The sequence below is a fragment of the Monodon monoceros genome, unplaced genomic scaffold, assembly GCF_005190385.1.
Source record: "Monodon monoceros isolate NGI ecotype Baffin Bay Population unplaced genomic scaffold, NGI_Narwhal_1 Super_Scaffold_13, whole genome shotgun sequence".
NCBI classification, from domain to species: Eukaryota; Metazoa; Chordata; class Mammalia; order Artiodactyla; family Monodontidae; genus Monodon; species Monodon monoceros.
Genome location: NW_021703769.1, coordinates 77,266,431 through 77,288,885, shown reverse-complemented (window position 1 = coordinate 77,288,885; position 22,455 = coordinate 77,266,431). Strand labels below are relative to the sequence as shown.

General features: G+C 53.2%; 3 protein-coding genes and 1 non-coding gene across 10 annotated transcripts in view; 2 read left to right on the top strand and 2 right to left on the bottom strand.

Annotated features, from left to right (window-relative positions):
• Positions 1-5,342: 5,342 nt before the first annotated feature.
• On the bottom strand, positions 5,343-6,828 carry DNAJC30 (DnaJ heat shock protein family (Hsp40) member C30). Its single transcript, XM_029219320.1, has one exon. The coding sequence runs from the start codon at positions 6,805-6,807 to the stop codon at positions 6,127-6,129; it is 681 nt and encodes a 226-aa protein (XP_029075153.1). The 5' UTR covers positions 6,808-6,828; the 3' UTR covers positions 5,343-6,126.
• A 143-nt stretch (positions 6,829-6,971) lies between these two features.
• BUD23 (BUD23 rRNA methyltransferase and ribosome maturation factor) lies at positions 6,972-18,332 on the top strand. Of its 5 annotated transcripts, XR_003793298.1 has the most exons (13): positions 6,972-7,063; positions 7,167-7,204; positions 8,556-8,651; positions 8,747-8,829; positions 8,925-9,021; positions 10,983-11,079; positions 12,313-12,363; positions 13,102-13,187; positions 13,632-13,690; positions 14,277-15,707; positions 16,093-16,561; positions 17,714-17,803; positions 17,939-18,332. XR_003793298.1 is itself a non-coding variant. In XM_029221750.1 (12 exons), the coding sequence occupies exons 1-12, from the start codon at positions 7,016-7,018 to the stop codon at positions 17,991-17,993; spliced, it is 846 nt and encodes a 281-aa protein (XP_029077583.1). In that variant the 5' UTR covers positions 6,979-7,015; the 3' UTR covers positions 17,994-18,309. The 5 variants fall into 5 exon arrangements, 2 of the variants coding, with proteins under 2 accessions (XP_029077583.1, XP_029077584.1); XR_003793299.1 differs by lacking the exon at positions 16,093-16,561 and having other exon boundaries at positions 17,939-17,969; XM_029221750.1 differs by lacking the exons at positions 14,277-15,707; positions 16,093-16,561 and adding an exon at positions 13,420-13,465 and having other exon boundaries at positions 6,979-7,063; positions 17,939-18,309.
• LOC114895091 lies at positions 17,171-17,302 on the top strand. The gene has a single exon (XR_003793402.1).
• A 633-nt stretch (positions 18,333-18,965) lies between the features above and the next one.
• STX1A (syntaxin 1A) overlaps positions 18,966-22,455 on the bottom strand; it is a 16,869-nt gene continuing 13,379 nt past the window's right edge. The window contains exons 9-10 of one of the 3 annotated variants that reach the window (XM_029219359.1): positions 20,715-20,828; positions 18,966-20,407 (exon numbers count right to left, since the gene is read on the bottom strand). In XM_029219359.1, coding sequence (XP_029075192.1) covers positions 20,330-20,407; positions 20,715-20,828 — 192 coding nt within the window. In that variant the 3' untranslated portion in view covers positions 18,966-20,329. Of the gene's footprint in view, positions 20,408-20,581; positions 20,915-22,455 lie in introns of those variants that run through there. The other 2 variants (XM_029219361.1, XM_029219360.1) reach the window with 2 other exon arrangements.

Here is a 22,455-nt window from a genome sequence, read left to right as displayed (position 1 = left end):
TGACTGCTTGATGAGCTCTTAAGAAATACAGGCAATAGTTAGAGGGACTGGCCCATCTGAGCTTTTGGAAGCCCAAGTCCAGTCGGATTCACCCCCAGCAGGGGCAAAGCACTGACAGTGCCCACTTGAGAAGCTTCATCCCACAGTGGCCGTGGTTCTCCTGCTCTCACTGCTAGCACTTGACGTGCTGGAGACCAGGGACGCTGGAGACGACACCAGGTGCCTGCCTGAGATGACAGAAGACTGAACAGCCCCAGAAGACCTCCCACATTCTCCACACAGCCTGGGGCAAGCCGGGCCCCTCTCGGCCTGGCCTCCCACTCTGGTCCATGCTTCTAGGGAGCTTTTCGTTTGTAACCAAAAGGAAGAAGGGCTAATGGTGGTCATGCCTAAGCCTCCCTCCACTATTGTGAATTGGGGAGCAGCCTCTACAAGGCAGAGGCTAATGTCCACAGTCTGGTTCAGCCTCCCCTCCCCAGGGCAGGTAAGAAGAAGAGGAAGGAATGACCCAGGCAAGGGAGGGACTGGGAAGGGAGAAAAGTTTTACCATGAGAACCAGATGGGGTCTTTCAAAAGGCCTTCCACACCCCTCACCTTCCTCAAGAGCTCAGACTCAGTTTTAGAGCGCACAGGGAGTGAGGCCCTCTGTATTCAGCTCCAGCATGAAAAACACCAAAGACCTGAGGCAGGTGGGTATAGATACCACCAGAGTGGAATGGGCCTAGTTCTGGGCCATGGGAAAGGCTTAGAGTTGGATGGTTAATAAACTTGATTAACCCCTCTGCTTGAAGGTACATGGAATATTCTGGAAAGTTCCAGGCAGTCTGGGCTCTCCTGCCAGATCACTTCTGGAACTTTCTACCTCCAGGTCTGGGGTCGCAGGGAATGCTCCTGGCTATAATCCTCTGTGAGAGAGAATAAACTTGAGGTAGACCCTCAAGGGGCCCATGAGAAAGGTCCTACCTATTGCAGGCCACCAGTGCTTTTACAAACCAAAACCAAAACCAAAAAATTGCCCAAAGGGCTTCTCTCGTGGCTCAGTGGTTAAGAATCCACCTGCCAATGCAGGGGACACAGGTTCGAGCCCTGGTCCAGGAAGATCCCACATGTGGTGGAGCAACTAAGCCCGTGCGCCACAACTGCTGAGCCTGTGCTCTAGAGCCCGCGAACCACAACTCTGAAGCCCCCGTGCCTAGAACCTGTGTTCTGCAACAAGAGAAGCCACTGCACTGACAAGCCTGCGCACTGCAACGAAGAGTAGCCCCCACTCGCCACAACTAGACAAAGCCCACACACAGCAACGAAGACCCAACACAGCCAAAAAAAAAAAAAAAAATTGCCCAAATAACAAAACTCTCACTCCTTTTTGATAAAAACAAGGTGTTCCTCCCCCTCAAGAAAGTCTATGTGTACCTCCTTGTTTGGAAATCACTAGCTTCTGCATATTTTCCTAAGCCTCCCACCTTGTTTTCCAAATTTGAAACATAGTAACATTAAATGTACTTTTGTGTGTGCCTGCTAATCAAGGCTTACTGAGCTCAACATTTACCACTGAATCATGTGGTCACTGCAAAGCCATGGCTAAGAACTTGCCCCTGACCTCCCAGGCTAGAGAGAATCTGATGGTTTCCAAGAGACCAAGTTGGACTAGCTGAGGGTTTATCCCAATTTATACAAGGATTTTACACAAAAGATTGAGTGCAGGAATTGGTGTTATTGTACCAAGGGACCTCTGGCTTTGTTTGGGACCTTGCCACTGCTGTAGAACTCTCAAAAGATTCTTCTTGTCCCACAATGAAAATAAGACTTATACTCTGCCTCCCTGCGTAAAGTGTGAGCTCTTTTAATAACATAGGAGGTAACCTAGGGATCTGCAAATTCAAATGCCTGTAGGGGCCAGAAGGTTACAGTGCAAAGCAGCTCTGTTTCCACAAAGTACACCCTTCCCCATTTTCCTGGAAATGCACGATCCCCCCCCCCTTTTTTGTTTTTCCTCTGAATAGACATGGGATACAGAGAGAGATTTCTCTAAGAGTAAAATGGTGCAAGTGTGTGCATCACGGCCTCTGACACATCCCCTCTGCTGGTGAGAGCGCAGGGGACCAGGGAGCAAGGTCCTATCTGAAAGGCAGACCTTACAGCTTCTCCCAGGCGGTCACGAAAGTATGGGAGGAAGCTCAACGGTGGCACATTTTCTCACTTTTTTGAGAGAAGTCAGAAATCTAGATTTTTATGCAAAGTCTTCCAAGTTTTGAATATTGCCTAAAGTTAAGACACTGTGCTAGCCGCAGCCAAACGCTGTGTGCAGGTCAGCTGTGGCCCGTGAACCGCGAATCTCGGTCAGTTGTTCGTCCTCTGGAAACAGGCCTTCTTTTGTCTAGCAGCAGTCCCCTCCCAGGACGGAGGATGTGACCGCTGACAGGGCAGAGGCAGGATGGGAGGGCCGACCCACCTCAAGACTAGCGACGGAGCCCCAGGTTTGTATAGCCTTAAGAGACAGTGGCGAGATGGCTAGATCCATAGTGACGCTATGACCTTACAACAGATGGTGAAGGTGAGCTCTCTGCTTCTGGGGGATGAGAGCACCTAGCAATCCCCAGCATATGCAAGTTCATGAGGTCCAGACTCAGGTCTTGCTACCACCCTAAAACACTAACAGAGGGACCCCAGCTGCTTTGCACAAACCCGATGGCCCCCAGGGCTCCAAGCCTGCCTGAGAGCCAAGCCGCTGAGGGCAGGCAAGGCGCACCTTCTACAGTCCTGCTCAGAGGCAGGAGACAGTGTGTGACCTCATCACAGGGCTGAGGAACTGAGAGGGCAAAGGCCAGGAGAGCGCACTGAATTCCAGGGAGTGAAGTAACACCGCTACTTACCAGCTGTCCCTTCTCTCAGCCTCCCTTCCTGGGATCTGGTGACATTCCTGGAAGCCCAAAGGCCCGAGACAAGACCCCTACCCCTCGCCATTTTCCATAAGCAGGTGTGGTGGCCACTCACTTGGGCTCCACCCTTGGTGTCTCAGCTTCAGGCTGTGGCTATAAGGGATGGAGATATATATACATGGTCAGTAATGACCACCGGACAACTCACTGGCCTAAGGTAGGCTATTCTTATTCATCTTGGCTCATGCTGGGACCATTACAGAGGGCAAGGCGCACTCAGCGAATGAGATGCCAGAACCGCAGAAGGAAGCAAGAAATCTTACTTCTTCAGCACTGGGATGTGTAAAGGATCTTTTCACCCTGCAATAAATAAAGGACAATGGAGGGGGAAACAGTTAGGCTCAGGAGGAATAAAATGAAGTCCTGATCAAGCCCAAAGACACTATCACAATTGCCTAGACAGGTACACCTTGATTCCTATGCTCTTGTCTGCATCGCCCCATTAGGATCTGTGTGTACCGCTCACTCAGCCTGGCACTCCTCTTCACGCCTTACCCAATGAGCACAGCATGGAGCATGCTGGGCCCCTCTTGTTCAAAGTCTCTCTTCCTAGGTCCAAACTTATAGTTTTGTTTCAGTTTGTGACCAAAGGGAGAAAAGGGACTGAAGCTGACCATGTCTCAGCCTTCCTCCTCTATCAGGAACTGGGGAGCAGCCCCTAGAAGGCAGGGGCTAATGTCCATGGCCTGGTTTAGCCTCTCCTCCCCAGGGCAGCTAAGAAGCTGAGAAAGGACAACTGCAGGGGGGCCAGAAAGGGAGAAATGATGTAACAGGAACAAGCTGGGGAGGGTCCTTCAAAAAGCCTCCCACACATCTCCCCTCCCATGAAGAGCCCAGATTGAGTTTCAGGGATGGTAGGGAGTGGGGTCTCTCAGAATTTAGCTCTGGCCTAAAACAAACAGAGGCTGGCAGGATGGCACTATAGAATAGAGTGGGCCCAGTTCCAGGCCTAAGGAGAGGCTCAGAGTTGGATGATTAATAAATTTTATTCACTACCCTGTTTGGAGTTGCATGGAATGTTCCAGAAGTTTCACAGAGTCTGGACCCCACTACTCCAAGCCTTCTGGGTCTACCTCCATGTTCTGGGGCCCAAGGGAATGTTCTTCACTGTGATTTTCACTGAGAGAAAACGAACTTGAGAGATCTATGTCAAAGAGACCATGAGAAAGATCCCAGATTATCACAGACCACTAGTGCTTTCACAAACAAGACCCAAAAGAACCCCAACTCCATTTGATCGAAACTTTGATAGAATCTTGCCCCAAGGACACTGTTATGCCCCAACTCCTTGGTTGAAAATCACCAGCCTCTGTACTTTTTACTAAGCTTCACTTCCTGTAGTTTGTGCTTTGAAAAGACTCCCTCTTGTTTTCCAGATATGAAACATAGTAACATTAAATGTTCTTTTTTAAAGTACATATGCCCTTTCCCCCAAACCAAGGCTTCATGAGCCCAGCATGTCTGAACCAGAGTAGGCTTAAATCTTTACTACTGAATCATATGGTCACTGCAAAGCCACGACTAAGAGTTTGCCCCCAACCTCCAAGGCTAGAGAAAACAGAATGGTTCCCAAGAGACCAAGTTGCACTAGCTATGGGTTTCTCCCAATTTCTCCAAGGACTGCCACAAAAGATTGAGTGCAGGAACTGGTGTTAATATAGCAAAGCACCTCTGGCTTTGTTTAGAACCTACTTAGGCCCTTACCTTTGCAGAAGATCTCCTGCAAAGGTTTTCCTACCCCACAGCTTTACGCTCCACAGTACATACCTGAGTACCTACCATCTCACAGCTAAGCCACACCCCACGTGCAGTGATTCACGGTTAAGAGAACTGGATTACCACAGCTCTAGCCAAGTGACAACCCACTGCACCAATTAGGAAAAGAGGAAACAAAGAACAACCAAAAAACCCTCAGCCAGCTCTGAATAAGGAAGTGCGCTTCCATCCTGTGCCTCCTGTCACTCAACAGTCCGGTCTACTCAAACTCCCCCAATTCCCACAGCTTCAAGTAGCCATGTTTCAAGGACTTGGCTTGTAGGACCTGCGATAAGCACTGCCAGCGAAACAGGAGGCTGGGCCACACTCAGGTGACTCAAAACTCCCAGTTTGTTGCTCTATTTTTGGGAAGGGAGGAGCTGCACAGTTAGCAATGGGGCTGGCTGGTCAAGGGATGACCAGGCGCCAGGCACAGTGTCCCAAGGACAAACCTGACTCTACTGGCACTATATATATATATATATATATATATATGTATGTATGCATGTATATATATATATTTTTTTTCTTTTTCCCCCCTGCTGCTGCACCATGTGGGATCTTAGTTCTCCAACCAGGGATTGAACCTGCGCCCCCTCCAGTGGAAGCACGGAGTCTTAGCCACTGGACCGCCAGGGAAGACCCTGGCATCATACTTTAATCACTGAGCCTATTAGAACATGGATAATCAAGTGTGACAGACCGAAAGAGAGCAAACGATTTGCTCCTCTGCCATCACGCCCACAGAGTAACCTCTCCGAGGTCATACATTAGATAAGCATGGGAACAGGAAGGCTCATTCCTTACGCTCATGACCTTGCTTTCTTTCCCACTCACACTCACCACCAACAGAAGGCGGAGTGGGGTCTGACCACCAAAGAATGGCCAGGTTCCCACAGATCACATCCTTACCCTACACTGGGCCTCACCTGTGGCTTGGGGAACTCACAGAAAGACAAGTTTCTTATCACCCCAGAATTTTTCTTTTGGCAGTCACAATTGGTCACATTGCACGTTTCAAGGTTACAGAGGAGCCCCACGCTACACACGTGGGGCAGGAGCAGACGAGTCTTGCTCGGAGCTTTACAGGAAAGCCACAGCAAGTGTTCCAGAAATTGACAACATCTGGAAGCAGGCACCCCAGGGCCTCCAGGAAACCCCTCACTCTCAGGCTTTCGGGACTCCTCATTGGGAGCCTTTTTCTTGGGCATCAAAAAGCCTCCTTTTCTGGACCAGCGGGGTAGGGATATGCAGGTCAATGGCTAAGCTGGCCGGGTGGGGAAGGGAAAGCTGAGAGCAGTTCCTTCGGACCCCAGTAGAGGTAGACAACAGCAGACAATGGAGGCAACGGGTTCAAGAAGTCAGGAAAGGCCGTTTTCTTGGGGGTTGGGGGGGCGGTGGCGCGGCTGCTCCCCTTCCCTCCGCTCTCCGATTAAAAACGAAAACCCATGATGATGAAAACTGTGAGCAGAACCACGAATAAAGCCGTGTCTCGGGTCTCGTCCCAGCGTAAGCCTTTCTTGGCCCGGTCCTCCCGCTGCTTGCGAAGGGCCTCCCGCCGGGCCCTCAGGCGCCGCTCGCGCTCCAGCTGCTCGCCGTAGTGCGCCTGGTAGAAGGCGTCAAAGTCGAACATGGTGCGGTTGGCTCCCGACGAGGCCTGACCGCGGCCCTGGGTCCGAGAGGCAGGCGGCTGGGTGCGGGGCGAGTCGGGGTCGGCGGCGGGCGTCTTGGAGGGCCGGACCCCGGGGCCGCGCAGGTCCTCGTCGCTGAGCAGGCCGCGGTCATACTTGCGACGCAGGGTGGTATTGCCCAGCACCACGTAGGCCTGGGAGATGCGCGTGAACCGCTCGGCAGCCTCGGCGCTCCCGGCGTTGCGGTCCGGGTGGTAAAGGAAGCTCTGCCGGTAGTAAGCCGCCTTGATCTGCGCCTGCGTGGCCGTGGAGGGGACGCCGAGCAGCTCATAGAGCGCCGTGCGTGAGTACGGGCCGTCGCTCCGAGAATAAGTTCTCGCTTCTAGGCCCAGGCCCAATCCCAAGTTTTGTGGAACCCCCCGGGCCTGCCACAACCTCCACAGTAAGAGCCGTGACCATCTCACATCGCGCTGGGCGGCCATCTTGAATGAGTCAGGCGGGCGGTGCAAGATGAACTGGCCAATGGGAGGCGTGCGTTTTTCGCATCCAGTCGGCCCTTGTAGCCAATCGAGTAAAAGAGAAGGCGGGGAGATGGGTGGAGCACGCTATTACGAGGCGGGCGCCAGGCCGAGGACATAAAAGCCGGACACCCGAAGCAAATCGCGCGAGTGCTGTTGCTGAGGCGTGGGAATGGCGTCACGTGGGCAGAGACCCGAGCACAGCGGGCCTCCGGAGCTGGTGAGGCCTGTGTTCTGCGGACACCCCTCTCTCTTCTTCTGGGGCCTCCGCGTCTTGATTTCTTCCTCGACTCCCCACCCTTTTTTTTTTCTCGTCCCTGCAGTTTTACGACAAGAATGAAGCCCGGAAATACGTGCGCAAGTAAGTGGAGCCTGGATGTTGCGAGGCGTCGGGGGTCGGGAACCGGCAAGTTGCCCTGGTTGCGGAGGTTGCTTGGAAAGCACGCAGAATTTGGGGGTGGGGGAAGGAAGAGACCTGAGTTGATCCCACTTTTGACACTGGAAGAGTCAATTTTAAACTTAAGAATGGGTCTCAGTAACCTTAGCATCAGGATGGGAGGGATCACGCCTACTTTCTCTCGTACGACAGCTTATTTTAAGCATGTGATAAAACAGGTAGGACGCAGTGGAGATGTGTAAGGGATCAGTGCTGTTGGGGGGAAGGAAATAATATTCATGGAATGCTTACTGTACGCCGCAGTTTACATTATCTCAGTAAATCCTTAGGACAGCTGTTGGTAGAGTATCTGAATTTCGTAGAGGAGAGTTTTTTGTATAATTATGAAGTTAGTTAACAGATGACGGCTAGAGCAAGGACTTCCAAACCTTTTTTTCCGATACAGTATTCTGTAAGAAAGTTCTGCAGATATCTCTTTTCTCTTTTTTGTTCAAATTGGAGTATCAGACAGAGTCAGCAAAAACCCTTTGGTCAGTTGTCATTATGTAGCAAATAGAAACTTTTTTCCAGTTGCAGAGCCCTGTGTTAGGCATTTTGAAAACTGGTACGTGTGACTCTCCCTGGATCTTGGGAAAGCCAGATACACTCTAGACCTCTTCTGTTCAATATGGTAACCAGTAGTCGTCAGCCATCTATTGAAACGTATTTAATCTGATACGCTTCATGTGAAGAAAATGTAGAATGCTTTATTGTTTTTTATGTTATGTATTGAAATGATGTTTTGAGTATACTGGATTAAATAAAGTGTAATATTGAATATGTTGGGTTAACTATTATTACAGTTAACTTTACATATTTAATTTCTTTTTAAACGTAGCTTCTAGAATGTCCCAAGTGGCTTGCGTTATGTTTCTCATGGACAGCACTGCTATAATTCTTATTGTGTCTTCTTCACCCTTCTATATGGGAGTAGCTACAGTGGATAATTCTTCTAGAAGACATGTATTTAAGTAATACAATGTCAAAGCCTGGTAGAGTTGAAAATACCCAGTGGTTGGTCATTAGATAAATGATTTGTTAACTTCACATTAGCTCTGCAGCTACTACAGTTTTAATTTGTGTCAGAACAAAATAACATGTTGTATTACATGGACTTTTGGGGTCACTTTTAAATAGTTGTAGTCCAGTTTGTTGACCGGGAAAGGGTACCTCAGGATGATTGTTCCTTTTTCTCTTTCTTTGGCTTTTCTTGGTCTGGGTGAGGTTTTAGCCCAGAGCTCCTTTACCACTTGCTTGTGTTTCTGCCTTTTTATAGCTCACGGATGATTGATGTCCAAACCAAGATGGCTGGGCGAGCGTTGGAGCTCCTATGTCTGCCTGAGGGTCAACCTTGTTATCTGCTGGATATTGGGTGAGATCCTGGGGCTCACTTCAGATAGTCCAGGTAGGTGGTGGGATGTCTTTGCTACTCACAGTGTTGAGTCCCCATTTGATTGTGTCTTCCAGCTGTGGTTCTGGGCTGAGTGGAGATTACCTCTCAGATGAGGGGCACTACTGGGTGGGCATTGACATCAGCCCTGCCATGCTGGGTAAGTATGTCCTATTTAGCACTGGAGTGGACTCCCCTGCATGAGTATGGAACAGTGATGCAGATTGATTCCTCACCTACTTTTCTCCAATGTAGATGTGGCCTTGGACCGAGACACGGAAGGAGACCTGCTTCTGGGGGACATGGGTCAGGGCATCCCCTTCAAACCGGGCTCCTTTGATGGTTGTATCAGGTGAGAGTCTTCAGGTCCTGCTTTTAGTCCTGCAGGCCAGTGCTTCCCAAACCTGGCTGTGCAGCAGAATCACACAGAATACTTAAAAATACACATCCCCCAGGATTTTCAGATGTATAATGTCAGAGCAAGACCCCCAAATATGTATTTTTTTGTATTTCAAAACTACTCCTGTGATTATCTTGCACTGCCAGGTTCAGGCACCATGGTATAAGTTTCTTTGCTTTGTGTGTGGGGGTGTGTGTGTGGAGGGGTGGTCTTCTGCGCCTCTAGGAGCCATTTTGTGGGTCCCAGCAGCCATCTTGTTGACTTCTTTTCAAAGGACTTTGTAGTGGAGAGTGACCCCGATTGCTCCAATCTCTTCGGTGGCTTAGGAGTCGTTTCTGTGGCGTCAGGTTCAAGTTTTGAATGTGTACGTAGTACTTTGATAACAGATCTTAGAACACTGAAATTACAGTTAGAAACGTCAAGTTGTTCTTTGTCTTCTGTGGTTAAGTTCTGTTTAGTATTTGGTTTAGTGTTTTGTTGGTGGGGTGGAGGTAGGGGCTAGGGTAGGAAGTCATAGTTTAATCATTACCTGGGGGAAGACCTCCTGTGATAATAGATTGAGCTGTAGTGATACACAGTAGGATCTGGGTGAGGAGTACAAATCTGGATTTGAAGGTTTTTTTTAGGGTATGGGATTAGCTTACATGTGGGAACAAAGCAGGAGGGGAGAAAAAACATTTCAAAGATAGCAATTGCTTTTTAGTAATGATCAGGTGAGATGTTCTAAGCTGCAGAAAACCAAAGGCCAGCAATTTGGTCTTGTATGTTTCAGGAGTAAATAGTCATTTTTAGTTTGTTTTTAAGAGGAGGGGTGGTATGGCAGGCTTTTTCTTTTCAGCATTTGTTACCTGCAAGAAATTGTCCAAGGTGCTATGCTGTTTGTGGAAATAAAGGTCCCTGTTTTTAAGACTCCATGGTTTTTTAGGTGCTATAAGATGTGGACCAAGTTACTAAACCTGAGCCCCAGTGTGGGGTGTGTACTAGGGAATCATGGGACCCACCAGAGTTATGAAGAGAAGTAAGAGCACAGGAAAGCAGGAGGGGCCGGGGCTGGGCCCTGAGGTTGGGAGGAATTTGGATAGTCAAGGAGAGGGTTTCAGAGTGAAGGAACAGTGTGAGCAAAAGCACATAAGTGGGTGGGGAAAGGAGTCTAATAGGTGTAGGGAGGAATGAGAAATTCTACGGAAGATGAGATTGTGTGGGGTCGGTTCCTAGAGGCTTTTAACTCCATCCCGAGAAGTTTGGGTTTTACTCAGTAGTTGATGGGGAGCTGGGGAGTGACGAGATCGGGTCTGTGTTGTAGGAGGATTATTTAAAAGAAGAGAGAAGACGCGAGAGGAGAGATAAGTTAGGTTGTCGAAGCAATGGAGGCGGTAATGAGTGCTGACCAAGGAGAGTAGTGGAGGAACGTAAAAGCTGGGAGAGGCGGTCGAACACACCAGCAGGGTTTGGGGTTCTGTAGATGTATGTGCACAGCAGTGAGGAGGGGAATGTCGGAAAGGAGGACATAGTAGCTGCTTGAGGCTTTAAATCTGGGGATGGTGGAGACAGTTAGCAGGTACAGTTGAAGGAAGTGATTTAGGAGGAGAGCGAATGGCTTTGTGTAAGTCCAAAGCATATTTCCCTTGATTGGAGGAAGGGAATGAAGGGGTAGGTGGCAGGGAGAGCCTTGACCTGCTGAGTAATGCTAAACTTGAGATGTGTGCAGAAGCAAGGTTAAGGAAATGTTTCCTTGGACTGGCCACGAGAAGTTCACATTCACCTTCGTAGACCCTATTTGGTCCAACGTTGTAGAATAGTGACCTGGAGTGGACCTGCACGTGCCAACAAAGAGTCACGGGCAGGAGGGTTTCGCCTGGAGATCGAACCTTGCGTATCGCTCCCTTTCCTGACTAGGTCCCTTCCTCTTTCAGCATTTCTGCGGTGCAGTGGCTCTGTAATGCTAACAAGAAGTCCGACATTCCTGCCAAGCGCCTGTACTGCTTCTTTTCTGCTCTTTACTCTGTTCTGGTGAGTATGAGATCTCCTTCCCACCTGGGCTGGCTGCCTGTCCCTCCCTTGCCCTGCAGATAGCATGATGAAGTGGAGGTGCCCCGTGGGAATGCCATTTAGATGGGACCACACGGGATGGCAGGACCTCATTGTTGGCTACTTCGGTCCAAGTCTTCAGCCCCCAAAAAAGGAAAGCTCAGGGGGCTGACGCTCTAGTGAAATGCGAAGACACTGATGTCAGAATCTGAGACTGATCACAACTCCTGTGTCCAGTCTGCTGAATACCAGTCAGAAGTTGGCTTGGGGGCCTGGACGCCACAGAGGGAGGACAGGGACAGCATTTCGAGGCCACACAGAGGACACCTTCTAGAGTGCTCACATCCTTCAACTCCCACCTTGCCTTCCACCAACTGCCAGTGCTCAGATGGGGAGCAGGGTGGTTATTTACCACTGAGAGAGCCTTTATTAGCTTTTTCTTGTCTTTTATTTATTTGTTCGTTTGTTTATTTATTTATTTGGGCCACACCGCTCGGCTTCAGGCCCCTGCAATGAAAGCGCTGAGTCATAAGCACTGGACTGCTGGGGAATTCCCTATCTTGTCTTTAGAAGTGATGGTGTTGATTTCCACTGTTTACTAGGATTAGATGACAGTCTGCGATTCTAAGTCCTAAAAGTGAGTTCTTTCACTTTTTTTTTTTTTTGGATCCAGGTGTTTCTTGGTCCCCTTAGTCCCCTCACCTCACCCCTGGCTTTCTTAGAGTGGGTTGTTCTGGCAGATAGCTGCGTCTTGTGCATTATATGGTTTCTCTTCCTCTCAGGTCCTGGGGTTAACCCTGAAGTTTTGAGGGCCTTTGTGTTTGGTTTTCTCTCTGCTGAAATGCTCTTCCCTCAGACATTTAAATAGCCCAGCCGTCTACTACATTCCGGTCTCTGCTCCAGCGTCCCTCAGAGAGAGGCCTTCCTTGAGCCAGAAGTAAACTTGATAGTTGCTGTCATGCACCATCCCTTGTCCTAAGTTATTTTTCTTTTTGGCACTTAATCACTACTGTAAATTAGCTACCTCACCCACTAAAATGTGAGCTGCAGAAGTTCGGAGGCTGTCTCTTTTGTCCATGGCTGTTTCCCAGCCCTGAGAACAGTATACCTTGCACATAATGGGAACTCAATAAATATCTCGTGAATAAGGAAAGGAGGAGTGTCTGCGTCCTGACCCCATGGGATATTTGAAAGATAGCCATGTTTCTGTTGCAGGTCCATGGAGCTCGGGCTGTCCTGCAGCTGTACCCTGAGAACTCAGAGCAGGTGAGCCCTTTGGCTAGTGGAGGTGCAGGGAAGGGGGAGGGACCCAGAATAGGTAAACATCATCGTGCTGCTCACCCACCTGCCCTCCTGCTGTTGGGAGGTGACGGAACAAGCAACCTTAGGCTGCTTGGTGGGAAGGGAGGGGCTGAGCTCCTGGGAGTGGTCCCCGTGGCCCCTGCTGGCACATTTTATGACCTAATGTGCTAAGGAAGAGGGAGGGGTACCTGGGGCGAGGGGTGGGGTAGGGGGGTCTGTCTTCTCTTGACAGATAAACCATGTGATGTTACTGATTTCCATAACCGGGGGTGGGGAGAGGACATCAACAGTTGTCTGTTCTATGGAGTGTGATGCATGAGCAGTGAGGGGTAGGAGGTACCGACTCTGACGGACAAGTGGCGAGCTGTCCCTGACTAATAACGTGAATGAGTCTGCCTCGCAGTTGGTGGCCATTCATCTCCTGAGATTTGAGTCGGGAGGTGGGTCCCTGGGCTAGAAAGTGAGAATCAGGGGGACTTGGTTGGTCTGTAATCCCCCGAGGGAGGTATCTGCCGTGGCTGGTTCTAGGCTGCACCTTCTCTGCATGGCTTTCGGGGACTCAGAATTGGGAATAGTCTGATAAAGACCCTCACTTCTCCCAGACAAGGTCCATTCTGGGACCAGAGCGGGGCCAGGGGAGGGGGCGGGAAGGCTGCTGCTCCCCCAGCCGCCCTGCCTGACTGCACGCTCTTCTCTCCCCAGTTGGAGCTGATCACGACCCAGGCCACCAGGGCCGGCTTCACTGGTGGTGTGTTGGTGGACTATCCCAACAGCGCCAGAGCCAAGAAGTGAGTGCCGGGAGCCAGGGTGCTGCCCGTGCTGCAGGAGAGAGGGTGGCGGTGTGGCCCTCACAGCCCGCTGATGCGAGCACCAGAGCAGTGCTGAGTTGGGTCACTGGGGCCCCGGGCAGGCAAGAGGCCTGGCTGTGTCTGTATCTGTTTGTGGCAGGGAGGGGGGGGACTTGTCTTGCTCTGTGAGCCTTTCTGAGCCCAGCCCTCACTCTGCACTTTCTTGTTTCAGGTTCTACCTCTGTTTGTTTTCTGGACCTTCGACCTTTATACCAATGGTGAGGGACCTTGAGTTTGTAGGCCCATCTCTTCTGGCTTCCCTTCTTCTGGGGCCGGGCCATCTACCTGTTAGAAGGGCTCAGGCCTGGGTGCCAGGCCTTCTGGGGTGGGGCAGGTGGGTTGAGAGATCTCCAGGGTGATCTGAGAGCACTTTGGTTCCTGCAGGCCCGGAACGAAGATGATGAGGAAGAGGAGGCCAGGGAGTCCACGTTCACGGTTGAGAGGTAAGGCTGTCAGTCAGCCCTGCCTAAGGCGCAGGCAGTTCCTGCCACCAGGTTCATTAGACACAGCAGCACGACTCCTCCGTTTCCCTCTGCTTTCACCAAGTCTGTCAGGGTCCGGTGTGGCAGAGACACCAAGGCGGAAATAGGACCTGGGAACCCTTCAGACCTGTGCCTGCACCTGCCTCCGGCTGAGCTAGTGGAGCCCTTCCGGATGTCTGTGGGCAGCCTTCCTCTCTGCCTGCCCTCTTGCCATACCCAGCAGGCTGTCCCCTCCTCCCAAGGCTGCCTCCTCCACCTACATCCCAGACCCCATCCCCACTTGGCCCCTGTGGCTCTCGTTCCTCTCCCGCATCCTCATGTTTACCCTCCTGAGTCATCCCCATCAGCACACAAACATCCTGCGCGATTTCTCCTGTCTTCAAAAAGGGTCCTCCCTTAACCCCGTAACAGCTCCTGGCGGCCACCCTGTTCGTCAGCTTCCCTTTATGACCGAACTCCTCACACTGTCTCCTCTGCCATTCTCACTCCTCTCCTCTGGCTCATGCTTGTCTCATCACAAATTGCTCTCTTTTTTTTCTGTACGCAGGCCTCTCACTGTTGTGGCCTCTCCCGTTGCGGAGCACAGGCTCCGGACGTGCAGGCTCAGTGGCCATGGCTTATGGGCCCAGCCGCTCCGCGGCATGTGAGATCTTCCCGGACCAGGGCACGAACCCGTGTCCCCTGCATCGGCAGGTGGACTCTCAACCACTGCGCCACCAGGGAAGCCCCACAGATTGCTCTCTTGATCAAGGCCACCGCCAGGCTGTCTCGTCAAACCCATGGTCACTTCCCAGTCTTTTTTCCTTCTCCATCTTCATTGTAACTTGCCTGCTCATTAGGAGCTGATGCAGCCGATCGCTCCCCTAACGCTTTCCTCACTTGGCCTCCCACCCACGGTCCCGGTTTTCTGTTAACCTCACTGGCTGTTCCTTCTCGGTCCACTCTGGGGCCCACCCTGGACCCCTTTTCTCTCTGTGCTGCTGCCTTAGACACCAGCTACAGGTTCAGAACCTCCAGGTTTCTGTGCTTGGTCTCAATCCCACCTCTGCTTTCCAAACCACCTCCCCTCCTAAATATCCATACCTGGACTTCCCACGGGTCTCTGGAACAAAACAGAGCTCTTGGTCTTCATCCCCGAACTTCCTCCCTCCATTCTTTCCATTCTCAGCCCTTCCTGTTTTCCTTACATTTTACATCTAGTCACTCCATCCCTTTTCCCCACTCCTACCTGGTCTCTGTCTTTGCTGCCTAGATTACTGAAAGCTACCTCACTTGTCTCCTTACTTCTGACTTTGCCTCTTTGAATTCATTTGCTGTGCAGCAAGACGGAGACTTCCCTTTTTCTTTTACTTTTTTGAAATGTAAATCGTATCTTGGCATTTCTCTGTTCAGTATCTTCAGTTGAGTTCTTGTTACCTTTATTTTCCCTACCACCTTTCACTGCTCTAAATCATAAGTATTCGTTTACTTGGTATTACTTCTGTCCCCAACTAGAATGAAAACTTGGTGGGGACATGCACTGTATCCCTGAAACCAGAATAGTGTCTTGTTAGCAAAAGGTGTTCAATATTTGTTGAAGGAACAATTGATTATAAGGTAGTGAAGAAGGAGGTGATTTCTTAGTTCTGATTAGTAGAGGTGAAAGGTTTTCAGACTCTTAAGACGTTTAAGAGGAAAAATGAGCCGAGAATGGATGAGTTAGGAAGGCCCACCTGTGGTGAAAATCATGAGTGCGGTCCTCCTGTCCACCATGGATTGATGCCCTCTGACCCATTGGCCCTCCGCGGTCATCTCCCTTAGCTTCCTCAGCCCATTTCCCGTGGGGACTTGGGGGCTCTCCTAGCCGTTTCTGCTCTAAGGTGCCCATCGCTTGCTCTCAGGGAGTGGTCCCGTCTCCTGCTTCCCCTCCGTCTATCTTAGGCTCCCTCTTGTCCTCACGCCGGTGTCTACAGACGACGTGTCCTAACTGTAAACTTAGGTAAGTTGTGGGACCTGATCATCCATTTCTCGTGTTTAAAATTGGGGGGGATGTGCCACCCTCTTGGGCAGTGAGTTGAGTCGAGGGCATGTCTGTACAGGACTCAGCACAGTGCCTGGCGCGGACCTCATTTCCCTACAGGCTCTTCCTCTTGAAGTCCTCGGATTTGAGGAGGGTGGGAGGAGGCCTTTGTCTACTGTAAGGCTGATCGGGCTTCTCCCGGTGCTGTCACTTCTGTCTGATCACATTCAGGCCACTTACTGTAAATAAATAGGTAAATCAAGGAAAAGTATTTTAAACCTTTACCTGACTTATCTCTAATTTCTTCTCCCCGCCCCCCAACAACTTTGCTTGACCTATGTATTCCTTAATCCTCGTCACCCAGCCTCTACCGTACCACTCGTCAGCTGCTCTCTCCAAAGGCTCCGTCCCCTCTGGCATTTGCACTGTGGACTCCGCTTTCCTCTTGGCACCTGTGGTCGGGGTCGCTTACCGTCTTCACTGCTCCCTTTGTCTCCCCTGATGACTCTTTCCCATCGTCCCTCCCGCAGCTCACATCTTGCCCCCTGTTCACTGTGCTACCCCAGAGCTCGTCCTTCCTTAGAGACTCCTGGGGATTAGTCCTGCATCTGTTTAGTCCTGCATCTCCAGCAGCCTGCTTTGCACCTGGCACATCAGACTCCTGCCCCCTCACTGTAGCCCCTCTTAACTTTCTTTCGTGAACTGCTATCTGCACACCCCAGAGTCTAGGACATGTTGTGTTCCTCCTGTGGTAGAAAGCCTCGCTGCTTCCTGGAGGGAGAGCACGCTCCTTGCTGGTTGGTGTTCACACCTCCATGAACTGGACCAGCCAGGTGGGATTCTGAGTTGGTGTTTTTTTTTAATCTAACTTTTACTATTAGGTTAGAACAGATGAGAAGTAGGAGCCGGAAGGGTGTGTCATGCAGTCCGGCTTCCACTGGTCCTCAGGCGAGGAGGACACTTACGAGGATGACTCAATCTTCAGCTGACCCTCAGAGTCTCACTTGGACCCTTCCCCTTCTTACACTCAATGACTCCAGGCAACAGGGCTCTTCTGCTCCCTAACCTTCCTCTTCAGTCCTTTCCCTGTGCCTCATTTTCATGTATTGCTTCTTGTCTGGAATGCTGGCCCGCCTTCTGCATGAAGCAGCTTATCTCTGTGGCCCTCTCCTTTTCCCCATCACTGCCTTAGCAGCTCCTGGCCTCCCTGCTCTTGCTTTGTCTCGTGCGGGTGGTCGCTACCACAGCCCAGCCGTGGACTCTTCAGGGGCAGGGCTGGTTCATAGCCACTGTAGAACATCCACGGGCCGTGCACGCAGGTACTCAGGGAGTGGTTACTCAGAGGGCAAGCAGCCTCCGTGGTGTGTTCGACGCTGAAAACAGTTGGATTCCAACTGCCAGGTGGGGATGTGGTTTGAGGGCCCAGGCTCCCCTGTTCTCAGGGCCTCTCTCCCATAGAGCTGTGGGAGGTCCCTTTTCTCCTCAGCCAGGACTGGAGGCCAAGATCACCCCTTGAGGATCATTGTCAGGGCTGCCACAAGTGGGGCAGCCTTGTTTTCCTACCTCAGACACCTGTAGTTGCTGGGAGCCCCAACCTGGTCTGTACCAAGCGTGCTGGCCTCACAGCCAGACTAGGGCCTGCTTTCCTTGGATCGGCTCTTGTGAGCCCCAAAAGTAGCTTGGCCCCTGCCTGCCCCACAGGCAGGTATGTATGTATGCCTAACCACGTGGTCAACCGCGTGGATGCCTGCGAGCGAGGGGGGTACCCCACGTCTCCTGCCTCCTCCTAAACAACCGCACTGGCCCCAGCAGATGTCACCAGGAAGGGGGTGTCCAGAATGGGGGCTTCTGTTGTGGAAGGGGCATCTGAGGCCACCTGACTCCGGGGAAGCTCACCACACTTACTTGCTGGGATTAACTTGGGTGCCAGCCAGGCCACTCTGTCCTGCTCACAGGACCTGCTCACAGTCGTGTCTCCTGCACAGGGTCCCGTACAGGATGGCGAGGCGGGGAGTGGTGAGGAAGAGCCGACAGTGGGTGCTGGAGAAGAAGGAGCGCCGCCGGCGGCAGGGCAAGTGAGTGCGGGGGGGGGTGGGGGGGTTCTGGCCACCCAGGGCCCGGGGGCTCACCTGCCTCAGGGGTCCCAGGGGGTCTTGTTGTTTTTCCTGAGATGGTTCTGTTCTTCCCGCCCCTGTTACTTCTCCACACAGGGAGGTCCGACCTGACACTCAGTACACCGGCCGCAAGCGCAAGCCCCGCTTCTGAGCAGGCGGCCGCGTCCAGTGGGACAGCTCGGGAACCACACAGTTGTGAGCTGTGCCATCCAGCCCAGGCACTTGCTTCTGGAGGGTTTTCTACATATTAAAGTGCCTACTTTATCATCTGACAAAAATAGTGTTTTAGAAAAGTTCTAAAAAGGTTTAAAGTTCTAAAAGTAATTTCTTCACTAAAAAAAGTTCTGAGAGCATCTTATTTTGTTCTAAAAGCAGTAAACCACTTTCTGTGGAACTCCGGCTCTGGCATTTTCCAGCTCTGTGATCCTAAACAGATTTCTGAAGTTCCTCTCTTGGTGGGGGCTTGATTCCCAGGTTATCAGTTAGGGTTTAAAGAACTTAATGTATGAAAGCATTCTTTTAACCTGTAAGGAACAAGGTAGATTAATTTAGGGCTGCTTATATGTGACTTAGATGAGACTATATTATGGATAACAACACCAGGCAAAGTTGGGAAGCATGGGCAGGATGAAATGAAAGGTATCCGTGGTACCCATTGGCCTGAGGCCTCTGCCCAGTCTTTGGTTTCCCTTTGGTCTGAAGGCACTATCCAGCCCAGCGGCCTGGGCTGACTTTAACCCCGAGCCGCCGCGTCAGCTGACCAGTCCAGCACTTGGTTGCCTCTGGGGCCTGTCTTCTCTCCAGTCACTAGTGGTCAGAAGGACAGGTTCGGCCCCGGGTGGGGGGACTGTCTAGCAGGGTGATGAGAGGGGATCCAGTGGTGGCTTGTGACTCCGGGAAAAGTGGGAAGAGGGGGTCGATCTGGGCCCACAGTACGGAACAGGCGTCAGGTGTTAAGCAGGAGTGGAGAGATGTTCAGGCTGGGGTGGAGGGGCCAGAGGGTCTGGAAGGTGAAGGCCAAGGGAGGCGGCTGGGATCCTTGGTCTCTGAGCCCCGTGGTGCCACGTAGGATCAGCCCCAGTCCTAAGGCCGTGACACTAAGAAGTCTAGAGCAGAGGCATGGTACAGGTACAAATGTTTATTCTACATAAAAACTTCACAAAATGGGCAGCTGGTTGTACCAAGACCTTTGGTGAAGGGGTGGAGGAGGGGGAGGGGAGTCGCTGTTCAAGAAGGCAACACGGACAGCGGTCACAGTCACTGGGCAGGAGCAAAGCCGAGGGAAGGCGGGGCTCAGACCTGGCCCCGGCCCCTGCTGCATGCGCTCGCATGCATGCTCCTTGCCTGTCAACGGGCGACAGGGGTTTTGGGTGGGGGCACATCTCAGACTTGAGAAGTCCCGAGACAGTGGGGAGGAGGGAGGTGCCCCTCCCTGGCTGGCTGCTGAATACTGCATCCCAGACACCTGACACCCACGTGGCACGTCAGTGGGGGGCAGCGAGGGCAGGACGAGATTGCGGGCGCCTGAAGGGATGCTGACTTCCCGAGCACAAGAGAGCAGGGACCACTGTCCCAAACATGCAACACACAATGGCTTGAGGACCCGACTAGGGCCTGCCAGGGAGAGTGGCTGGCCCGGGCCGTGGGCTTTACCAGTGCAGAGGCCTGACCGGGGCCCGCTCTGCCTCCCTAGCTCCGAGGGTGGCTGGAGACCAGGCACCAGTCAGCCTCTTCCAGAATATTACCTGGGGTCAGGCGTAGCCCAAAGGGGTTGCTCTTGGGGCTGTAGGAATGTGGGAAGGGAGGCTGAGGCAGCTGAAGACCTGTTGGACTCTGCCCCGAGGCAGGGGAGGAAGCCTGGTCTTGACACGGCCAGAAGCCAGAAGCCTTACCCGGCCACGGCACCCTGAGCCTCCCTGGCAGTGAATTGGCTGTTAGAGGCTTAGAGCTGGGCTCTCTCTCAGGGCCACCCTTCCCCGAACCTGAAAAGCAGCACCATGTGGCCAGCTGGTCCCCAGCCCTCAGGGGGCTTGGCTTATGGGGACAGCTGGAGAGGACACAGGATGGGGCAGATGGGCTGGTCAGTAGGAGGCAAGGTTGGGGTCCAGAGAGCCTTGATCCCAGGAGAGGGCAGACCCCAGGCTGGAGTGGAATTACTGAAGGCTGGGGGAGGGGAGCATAGCTGACTACCCCAGGCAGCCCTGTCTATAAGGGGAGCGGCCTGGGCCAGGGCCTGAGTCTGTCCCTTGCCGGCCCATCCCCACCGGTCTGGCTGTTGCCCAGCCTGGCTCCCCTCTGCCTCCTCTGTACAGACGCACACTGTCACAAGGATCATGCACACGACGGCTCAGGGCAGGGTGGGAACAGGGGCCCTGTGCAGAGAAAGCGGTATGGGGTGGGGAGGAGAGGGCCCGAGCCAGAAGGTGGCAGCAGCCAGGCGGCCTCCCAGCGTGGGCCATCCAGAGCGCAGCGGCGGTGGGGCGGTCTCTACCCGAAGACGCCTCCGAAGGTGGAGGCGATGGCGATGCCCAGGACCACACAGCAGATGACGATCATGAGCTTCTTCTGCGCGGGGAGGCGAGGAGAGGCCTCAGCGGGAAGTGGCCCGGAGGGAGGCTGAGCCTCTGGGCAGAGCTTTGAGGCCGTGGGGCGGCTGGGGAGGGGCTCTGGTGAGCGATGAGGGGTGGAGAGTGGGGGATTGAATGCGGGGGAAAGCGAGGGCCTGGAACATGTCTGGGTGGGGTTTTAACTGGGCACCAGAGGCTCTGGTCAGAGCTGAGGGAGGGTGCAGGCAGAGCGCGGAGGGGGTTGTGATGGTCCGGGGGCTCTGTGCGTTGAGGACGTGGGCTCGGGCAGGGTTGGGGCTACTGACCCGGCGAGCCTTGCTCTGGTACTTGACGGCCTTCTTGGTGTCAGACACAGCCCTCTCCACGTAGTCCACCGAATGTTCCACGTTGTACTCAATCCTGTCAATCATCTCTCCCTGCAGGGCCAGGGGCGCCCGAGCTCCAGAGGGCCCCCCTCAGGGTTACGAGGGGCCCAGGGCAGGATTTCGGGAAAGCAGCCTGAGGTCAGAGAAAAGGGGAGTGTGAGGGGGATGGGGCAGAGCTTCTCACCCGTGCCCTTCGCCTCTGCCAGGCACCCCGGCACCCTGCGCAGCTCCCTGAAATGCAGCCGTCCTGGGGCGGGAACTGGCCATGCAGCCTCAGCCAAGGGGGCGGGGACCATGCAGAGGACGCTCAGAAGGGGCCCTGACCCCGGGGCTGGGCAGAGGACAGCACAGGGCAGAGGAAGGCAGGGGCGGGAGTGGGTGGGCTGGAGTCTGGCCAGAGTGACGACGGTGAGCCCCCCACTCCATCCTCCCCAGGCACGATGGTTCCGTCCAGCCCTGACAGGCTTTGGTCTTCAACCTTTAAGATCCCCCTGCCCGGTCCCACAGGCCTCGTGGGCCCTGCAGTCTGGTCCCAGGAAGCCCCCAGAAGCCACTCGACCATGACAATGCCCAGGACTCCCAGCAGCAGCGTGTTGAGGGCTGGCCGCTCTCTCCAAGCCCACTGCTCCCACTGGCGTCCACAGCACCATGGTCTCTCGCCCCAGTGGAAGCAGCAGCCTCCTCAAGGCCTCCCTGCTTCCTAACTCGGGCCATGCCACTCCCACACTTAAGACCCTCCAGTCTAGAAGAGACTCCAGCAGCCCAGCACTGCCTGCCAAGACTCCACCGCTGTCATCTCCAGCTCTCCCCGTGCTCTAGCCGCCCGGATGTCCTTTCTGCTCCTCACATAAGTCAGGCTCTTGCTGGTCTCAGGACTGTGGTGCTGCTGGTCCCTCTGCCTGGGCCAACTGCTTCACTCTTCCCCTGGGAAGTCTTCGGAGCTCAAATGCCACCTCCTCAGAGAGGCCTTCTCTGACCACCCCGTCCAAAGTGGCCACTGCGGTGACTGTGTCACTCCAAGTGTGGCCCTTGGACTAGTAGCGTCGGCATCACCCTTGAGCTTGTGAGACATGCAAATTTATGAACCCCCACCCCACCTACCAATGTCTGGGAACAGGGACCAGAATAGGGGAACGTATAACAAGCCCTCCTGGTGGCCCTGGAGCACTTTAAAGTTTGCGAACCGCTGCTCTGTCACGTCGCCTCCTAGCGTCTGGCACAACTGGAGAATATGCCATTCTTCGTTTACTTATGCTGCCCTTTTGCCCAACAGACATTAGCTCTCAGGGAGCAGGCCCTCAGCTGTCCTGGTCACGGCTATACCTCTGGCTCCTAGAAAAGTGCCCATCCACAGTGCCCACATGACACACAGCTGGTGAACAAGACAGGACAAGGCTGGGTGAAGGTGGGTAGGGCCATGCAGGGCCTGGGGTCTTGGAAGGCCAAGCGGAGCCATGCAGAGAGGATCCTTCAGGTGGGCAGGACCCTGAGGGCAGTTTCAACAGCACGTGGTTAGTTACCTGAAGACTTGGTCCCTCCCGGGCAGGGCAGCGTGGCGGGCAGAGAGGGTAGGGTTAGTGCCGCCCTGGGTGCTGCTGGGGGCTGGGGGGGGACGGTGGGGCCCCGGGCGCTCACCTGGCTCTCCACGAGCAGGGCCATGTCCGTGAACATGTCGTGCAGC